A 9,446-nucleotide genomic window follows, 5' to 3' on the forward strand; every position below is an offset into this window, starting at 1 on the left:
AGCTCCTCACTCCTACACCGGCCAATATCATTGCCTCCTGTACTAAGGCAGATAATGGGTTTGTTCCCATTGCCAGACAAGATATTGTCCATCCTGTCAACTATATCCCCGACCCCAGCTCCTGGCAAACACACTTGCATCCTATTTTTATTTTTACCACAAAAAGCTCTATCCAGGTACTGTACCTGGGAATGTCCAACAATTAAGGTTTTTGTACCTTACTTGTCAGTCCTGTCCCTGACTATGTTAGCATCCAATTCGTCTATCAAAGGACTAAAAGTTTTTGTTGCTGTATCCTTGGTGTGTTTTCTCACCACCAGTTTGGTCGTTCCTCTCCTCACAACCCTCCTTTCGCCTGTGTCTTCGTCAGACACGGTCTTTCCTTGTCATATGTCTTCCTCCCTCATCCTCACAATCACTTCCTCTAATTTCAAGTTTTCGTTCTTGACCTTCACTAACTCGGCCCTCTGAAGGGCACAGACCTGCTCACAACTAGCACTAGTTATTACTGACAATTTATCCCCGGGAGTTAAATCAGCCATGACCTTACCTCTAGCAAGGTCAGAACACAATTGTACAAGGTCAGAACACAACTGATAATAACGTATGAAACTGTTAAACTGACTAATGTTCGTGAACGACACTTTTTTATACTCTTAAAAACTATGAAAAAATATGAAAAAGAATTTTGAGTTTATCTGTGTGAAAAAAACGTTGACACTTATTAAAGATTAGGAGTTAACTAAATCTTTTGAATTCATCGTTTATTTTCTGTTAATCCTTTGAGCTTAGTGATACTTTTAACATAACTCTATATTTACGACAGATCCTGAGTGTTCTATGTAAACTAAACGAAGACCACTAACTGGCTATATCAAGGTGCAGGAGTAGTCAAATGAGCTCCCATTATAATGTTTATATTCATTGCAGATTATAACACTATGGCCTTGTATCATCCAGAGCCTAGCTGACTTGTTACCATAGGTGATAGGTGTGTGTGTGGTGGTAGGGAATGCCCGTAAATTGTGATCAATGGTATAAAGTGGTAATAAGTAATATATCTGTCTGGGTGTGGTGGAGAGCAGCGCCTACAGGATGTGGTCAATGGTACTGGGGTGTGAGCGGCAAGATCGAGCTGTGGAATAATGTGGACCCTGGCGACAAAAACTGGTACTACATCGACGACCAGGACTATGCTGTGTGTGTCCGCTGGGAGGCTGGCTACTGTAGTGTGAGTACTACACCGCTTATCTTACGGTACCTTAGGTTACCCTTACTTTAGGATACCCACACACCTCCACCTTGTACCCACACACCTCCACCTTGTACCCACATACCTCCTGCTTGTACCCATACACCTCCTACTTGTACCCACACACCTCCTACTTGTACCCACACACCTCCTACTTGTACACTCCACACTTGTACCCCACACACCTTGCCTCCTACTTGTACACACACACCTCCCACACACCCCTCCTGCCCACACCTCCTGTACACCACACCTCCTACTTGTGCACACCACCTACCACCCTGCTCCCTACTCCCACCCACACCTCCTACTTGTGCCCACACACCTCCTACTTGTAACCCACTTGTACCCACACACCTAATGCCCACACACTCCACCTTGTGCCCACACACCTCCTACTTGTACCCACACCTTCTCCTTGTACCCACACACTCTTGTGCCCCACACACCTCCTGTACCCCACACCTCCCCTTGCTCCCCCACACTCCTACTTGTGCCCACATGTACACCTCCTGCTTGTACACACACACACTACCTCCTGTACCACCTCTACTTGTGCCCACACACACTTGTACCTCCACACACACCTCCTACTTGTGCCCACACCTCCCTGCATCCACATACCTCCCTCTCACACCTCCCTCAACCCCATCTCCTCCTTCCCCCCTCCACATCTCCTCCTTCACATCCCCTTCAACCCCATCTCCTTAGGCCCACATCTCCTCCTTCAACCCCATCTCTCCCCCCTTCAACCCACAATCTCCTCCTTCAACCCCAAATCTCCTCCTTCAACCCCATCTCCTCCTTCCTTTACATCTCCTCCTACATCCTCCTTCAACCCTCTCCTTCTCTCCTTCAACCCCACTCCTCCTCACTCCTCTCCAACCCCTCTCCTCCTTCAACATCTCCTCCTTCAACCCCTACATCTCCTCCTTCCAACCCACATCTCCCTTCACCCATCTCCTCCTTCCTCTACATCTCCTCCTTCAACCCACATCTCCCTTCCTTCACCCACACATCTCCTCCTTCCTTCCCATCTCCTCCTTCAACCCCATCTCCCCCTTCAACCCATCTCTCCTTCAACCCCACATCTCCTCCTTCCACTCCAACCCCTCTCCTCTCAACCCACACATCTCCTCCTTCCATCTCCTCACAACTCACACATCTCCTCCTTCATCTCTCCTTCAACCCCATCTCCTTCAACCCCACATCTCAACCCCACATCTCCTTCAACCCCCATCTCCTCCTTCCTTACATCTCCTCCTTCAACCCCATCTCCTCCTTAACCCCACATCTCCCCCTTCTCCTTCACCACACATCTCCTCCATCTCCTCCTTCACATCTCCAACCCATCTCCTCCTTCAACCCACATCATCTCCTCCTTCAACCCCTCTCCTTCACCCCATCTCCTCCTTCATCTCCTCTTCCTTCACATCTCTCCTTCCTTCATCTCCTTCCCACATCTCCTTCAACCCCATCTTTCCTCCTCCACATCTCCTCCTTCAACCCCACATCTCCTCCTCTCAACCACATCTCCTCCTTCAACCCCATCTCCTCCTTCTTCCTCCTCCTTCCCCACATCTCCTTCCTTCCTCCCCTCCTTCAACATCTCCTCCTTCAACCCCCACATCTCCTCCAACCCCCCAATCCTTCTTCTCCTTCCCCAATTCTTCTCTCCTCCTTCAACCCCCATCTCCCCTCTCAACCCCACATCTCCTCCTTCCCTCTCCTCCTTCCTCCCCTTCCCCCCCATCTTCCTCCTTCAATCCACATCTCCTCCTTCCCCATCTCCTCCTTCCTCTCCCTTCAATCCCACATCTCCTCCTTCAACCCCACATCTCCTCCTCCTTCCTCCTCCTCTCCTCCCCCCCCATCTCCTCCTTCAACCCAACCCACATCTCCCTCCTTCAATCTCCTCCTTCCAACCCCTCTCTCCTTCAACCCCACATCTCCTCCTCACCCATCTCCTCCTTCAACCCCATTCACACATCTTCCTTCAACCCCCATCTCCTCCTTCAACCCCATCTCCTCCTTCATCTCCTCCTTCCACAAACCCACATCTCCACACACATCTCCTTCAACCCACACTCTCCTTCAACCCACACATCTCCTCCTTCAACCCACACATCTCCTCCTTCAACCCCACATCTCTCCTTCAACCCATAATCGCTCTCCTTCAACCCCATCTCATCTCCCTTCAACCCACACATCTCCTTCAACCCACATCTCCTCCTTCCCAACCCACACATCTCCTTCAACCCCACACATCTCCTTTCAACCCCACATCTCCTCCTTCCAACCCACATCTCCCTTCTTCAACCCCACATCTCCTCTCCTCCTCCTTCAACCCACATCTCCCTTCAACCCACTCTTCCATTATGGGTAAAACTTCGTAAGCAGATAATGAGATTTTTCCGTTATATTCCAACGATAAGCACAAGACTTGTTTACATTTCACAAAATTATATCCTTTGTATAGTACAAGACTGAGAACAAGTTCTATACTCTCATCGGATTCTCTGATGTTCATAGATCAAAATGATGTTACTTCAGTTTTTAATTGGTGATTTACAGCTGGCTGGTGAGTACTCAAATGCCAACGTCTTAACAGGATCTACTCTACAGTACACACACAGATATTTGGTGCCTTCAACATACACTCAGTCCACCTAGAATGCTTTATCTCACCTGATTTAATGTAAAATAATTCATTCACTCTCAATTTCAAATCTCTGAACACCATAAAGGGGTATTGAGAAATATCTGAGCCTCGGAGGACTAAGATCTTAAAGGGGTGACTGATCATTTGATCTTAGGGGTGACTGATCAGTTGATCTTAAAGCTGTGACTGATCAGTTGATCTTAGGGGTGACTGATCATTTGATCTTAGGGGTGACTGATCATTTGATCTTAGGGGTGACTGATCAGTTGATCTTAGGGGTGACTGATCAGTTGATCTTAAAGCTGTGACTGATCAGTTGATCTTAGGGGTGACTGATCAGTTGATCTTAGGGGTGACTGATCAGTTGATCTTAAAGGGGTGACTGATTAGTTGATCTTAGGGGTGACTGATTAGTTGATCTTAAAGGGGTGACTGATTAGTTGATCTTAGGGGTGACTGATCAGTTGATTTTAAAGGGGTGACTGATCAGTTGATCTTAAAGGGGTGACTGATCAGTTGATCTTAAAGGGGTGACTGATCAGTTGATCTTAAAGGGGTGACTGATCAGTTGATCTTAGGGGTGAATGATCAGTTGATCTTAAAGGGGTGACTGATCAGTTGATCTTAGGGGTGACTGATCAGTTGATCTTAGGGGTGAATGATCAGTTGATCTTAGGGGTGAATGATCAGTTGATCTTAAAGGGGTGACTGATCAGTTGATCTTAGGGGTGACTGATCAGTTGATCTTAGGGGTGAATGATCAGTTGATCTTAGGGGTGAATGATCAGTTGATCTTAGGGTGACTGATCAGTTGATCTTAAAGCTATGACTGATCGAAGTTGATCTTGAGGAGTGACAGTCAGTTGATCTTAGGGGGTGATGATCAGTTGATCTTAAGGGTGACTGATTAGTTGATCTTAGGGGTGTGACTGATTAGTTGATCTTAAAGGGGTGACTAGTTAAGTTGATCTTAGGGGTATTGGTCAGTTGATTTAAAGGGGTGACAGTCAAGTTGATCTTGAGGTGACTGATCAGTTGATCTTAAAGGGTGACTGATCAGTTGATCTTAAGGGTAACTGATCAGTTGATCTTAGGGGTGAATGATCAGTTGATCTTAAAGGGGTGACTGATCAGTTGATCTTAGGGGTGACTGATCAGTTGATCTTAGGGGTGAATGATCAGTTGATCTTAGGGGTGAATGATCAGTTGATCTTAAAGGGGTGACTGATCAGTTGATCTTAGGGGTGACTGATCAGTTGATCTTAGGGGTGAATGATCAGTTGATCTTAGGGGTGAATGATCAGTTGATCTTAGGGGTGACTGATCAGTTGATCTTAGGGGTGACTGATCAGTTGATCTTAGGGGTGACTGATTAGTTGATCTTAGGGGTGAATGCTGGTCATTTATGTACAGTACAAGAGAACCTACATTCAACTACACCAGACAGCTGAACCTGAAGTGGTCCAACCGATTTTATGGAGCTTAAATGAAGCAGTTCAGTATTATGAACCTGACCTGAACCACTCACTGTGAACCCTCTAGAACCGCCCTACTAACAGCTTCTATCCACAGGTCACGTACTCTGAGGCTACTAGATTCCAACCTCGGTGTGATGACTTGTTCGAGAGGCCTGGTGAAACTAGTCTTCAGGACGCGTGTATTAACAGCCCTCCTTCTGACCCAGTGAGTGCCCTGTGTGTGTGTGTGTGTGTGTGTGTGTGTGGTATAAGGCTATGGGAGTAAACCCTGAACGAAAAATCTGCGGTGGAGCCCCGCATCAGGCAGACATGCGTACAGAGCTCCTACAAGACCCCGACTGCGGTATAGACGGAAGAGGTGACCACCATGGGAACCCAAGGACTATACCGGCGAATGAAGGCAATGCATGATGGACAGGCTACTAAGGTGAAACCCAACAAACTGGGCTATCGGCAGGCAGTCCATTGCAACTCTCTCTCTCTCCAGTCGTTGCAATGCTTGCACCACTGGATCAGGAAAAGGGAGAACCAAGATGTGTGGTTGCAGCCTGCGCTCCTGCCTCACCACATAAATCAACTCATGTGCAGCCATCACCCAGCTCATCATACCGATGGCGATGGACGAGTGACGACGGGTGTTGTGTTGGGACACTGGGCTGGGTGTGGTGTTGGGACACTGGGCTGGGTGTAGTGTTAGGGAGACTGGGCTGGGTGTGGTCTTAGGGACACTGGGCTGGGTGTGGTGTTAGGGAGACTGGGTTGGGTGTGGTGTTAGGGAGACTGGGTTGGGTGTGGTGTTGGAACACTGGGCTGGGTGTGGTGTTAGGGAGACTGGGCTGGGTGTGGTGTTGGGACACTGGGTTGGGTATTAGGGTGTGTTATAGGAGGGAAGATCAGCTAAAACTAATGGCCCAACACTTTTTTGGTAGATTTTAGTGTATATAAACAGAAAATAATTTCAGTTTCAATATTTTGCAACCTTTTGCTAGGTAAATTTTAGCGTGAAATTTATCGAAAATCTAACGTACAGCTGCATTAGTACATTACAATTAAATAGTGAACATTGCTTTCTGACTTCATTCTTTAACAACCCAACTAACAATATTTTTTTCTGTTTCAGATTCTGATGCATTTATAAGTTGATAATATTTGCGATGGCTGCTTGTGTCAGGACGAGGAACCAAAAATCCAGCCATCTCAGTCACTATCTTGGGTCTGGGAGAGAGCTCCTGAAGTCGGAGTTGCCTACATTGAGAGATGCTTTGAGATACGGTGTTTTAATCAGGCAAATCAGTGAAAAGAACCAAAGAACTTACACAAACAAAGACATTGCCAGTGATATGACCAAAGCTGTCTTGGCACAGTACACTCTGGCTAAGCTCAGTTCAAGCCTCCAGTCATAACAAGTCAGAAGATTAGTGAGAGACTGCTAGCCAGTTGGGAAAAGGCAAGAGATATCTCTCTTGGGAGAGGAAAACTTGCAGTTAAGGACAGCTTTGCCAAGCAACTGGACCAGTTATTTGACATAATTACTTGCAAGTGCCCAATTGTTCTCTGTCCTGAGTTTGGATGCGATCGTGACTGTAAATCCGAGGCCCACATCTCCTGTATTTGCAAGCGTAAACTGAAGATTCCTGTGATCGAACTGGCATTTGTCAAAGCACAGAGAGAGAAGACTGGCAGTATAGGGGCTCTCATGATTTCTAGCCAAGATATTCCGGAGTCCAAGAGACAGGAGGCTGCTACAGAGAGACAGAAGACGAGAAGAGTTGCCGAGGAAAAGAGACTTGAGAAGGCCCAGGGTGAGGTAAAAAAGGCCGATGTTTGGAGTCAAGCTGATTCAGAGTTTAATGACTTCCCCATGGCTGATCCGAGTGCTGACCAGGAGAATGGTGACTTTGTCCCTAACCCAGAAAATAATGATTCCAAACCTTCCAGGCATAAGATTCGAAATAGGAAAGATATCCCGAGCATAGCTCTGGCCAGCATGCGACACCACACTGGTCTCAGAGAAACTGCAGAGATAGCAACAGCTGCCTGGATTGACGGTGGTTTGATAGCACTGATGATGTTCACCTGGTGATGAGTCTTAACAAAGTGAGAGAGCTCAGAAACTTGTCCAGTAACTAGAAGGGAACATTAAGGGGATAAGAAAATAGTTGGAATTGCAGTGAACAGGAGAGTATTTGTGGCATTTCCTCCAGCAGAGAAAATGACGTCGAAACCAGCACCAAGTGGTGGCAGATAACATTGTGAACTGGCTCAAAGAGAGGAACGTAGACCAGACCCTGCAGGCCATTGGAGGGGACAGCACCAACACGAACACAGGGTGGCAAGGAGGGGTCATACAGTGGATAGAGCGGAAGATTGGGAGGAAGCTGGTCTGAATTGTTTGTGACCTCCACACCAACGAGTTGCCACTCAGACATCTGATCCAGGAGCTGGATGGCAAGACTCTTTCAAAGAACAGATGGTCTGGTCCTCTTGGCAAGATGATGGACTCTGCCACTGAGTTAGAAATAAATCCGAGCTTTGATAAAATCACAGTTGGCCCTCCACTCGTTGAGCTTGCACATACTGTCATTGACGACCTGAGTACTGACCAGTACTATGGTTACATGATTTGCAGTGCCATCAAAACTGGGGTCATGCCTGATAGACTTGCTTACCTGCAGATAGGTCCAGTCTCACATTCTAAGTGGCTCACAACGGCTCTCAGGTTCTGCAGAATTTGGGTCGCTCATCATAAACTGAAAGGGAACCAGCTTCACAACCTGAGACTTATTGTCCAATTCATCGTGAGAGTCTACTTGCCAAATTGGTTCAACACCAAGGTCAAGTCATCGTTCTCCGAAGGTCCGAGGCATGTTCTCTTCCAGCTTGAGCTCCTGAGGAGTCAGCCAAGGAAGGTTGTTCAGATTGTGGAGCAGACTGTGAGGAGATCTTCCTGGTATGCTCATCCCGAGGCAGTTCTGCAGACAATGCTCTGCAGTAAGGATGAGGAGGAGAGAAGAGTGGCAGTCAAAAAGATCTTGGATATGAGACTTATGAGAGGATCTGGGCATGACAAATCAGTTGGTGACGATTCCTTCAGGGTCAGGAAGACTCCTGAAGTCAATCTAGGTGCCAAGACCTTCACTGATCTCATAGATCTGGATAACATCCAGGCTGGCAGTGAGCCCCCTCTTACCTGCATCCTCACCAATGTTCAAGTCAGAGCTTTCCTGGACAACCCCCATGCATGTCCCTGCCTGGCCCTCGTACACCCAGAGTATAGAGCGTTGTGTACAGCAAGTGAGCGAGGCCAGCAGTCACGTGTACAGCCAGGAGAGGAGGGAAGGCTACATCCGAGCTCAGGTGGTCAGCAGGGAGGTGATGAGTAGAAACAGAAACAAGAAAGACATGTTCTCTATGGTGTGCAGCAACACCGGGTCGTAGTAGTAAAACCGGTTTTTGTATTTGATGATTTTGTTTTCTAAAGGAATATTAAATTTAATAAATGTGTCAAGATCATTCGTTTCACCATTCTGGATCATTTTCATCCTAATAAATTAACCTGATACATTTACTTTACTTTAAATAAGCTATTAAGTGGTGTTGGTAAAAGGGTGGGAATACTGAATTTTCAAAAGATTTCAAGTTAAAATTTACCGTGCAAAAATGAAAACTTTTCAAATCTGAAGATATCACATGATTCTGCACATAAAACTACATCATTAATACCATGGGCCGATTTTTCAAACTCAAAAAAAAAAATTCGGTTCCGTATGACACACCCTACTGGGTATGGTGTTCGGACACTGGGCTGGGTGTGGTGTTCGAACACTGGGTTGGGTGTGGTGTTAGTGAGACTGGGCCGGGTGTGGTGTTGGGACACGGGACTGGGTGTGGTGTTAGGGACACTGGGCTGGGTGTGGTGTTCGGACACTGGGCTGGTTGTGGTGTTAGGGAGACTGGGCTGGGTGTGGTGTTGGGTCACTGGGCTGGGTATGGTGTTGGGACACTGGGCTGGGTGTGGTGTTAGTGAGACTGGGCTGGGTGTGGTGTTGGGACA

At 47.2% G+C, this 9,446-nt stretch overlaps 1 protein-coding gene across 1 annotated transcript; it reads left to right on the forward strand.

Annotated features, from left to right (window-relative positions):
* Positions 1-1,012: 1,012 nt before the first annotated feature.
* Positions 1,013-5,597, forward strand: LOC121866133 (the record flags this gene model as incomplete). The annotated part of the gene is given in 2 exon segments (XM_042365727.1): positions 1,013-1,231; positions 5,487-5,597. Coding segments are annotated over 2 exon segments (330 nt in total), but the record flags the coding sequence as incomplete, so codon positions are not given.
* Between the last annotated feature and the right edge of the window lie 3,849 nt (positions 5,598-9,446).

The sequence above is a fragment of the Homarus americanus genome, unplaced genomic scaffold (genome assembly GCF_018991925.1).
Source record: "Homarus americanus isolate GMGI-L3 unplaced genomic scaffold, GMGI_Hamer_2.0 scaffold3142, whole genome shotgun sequence".
In the NCBI taxonomy this organism is placed as follows: Eukaryota; Metazoa; Arthropoda; class Malacostraca; order Decapoda; family Nephropidae; genus Homarus; species Homarus americanus.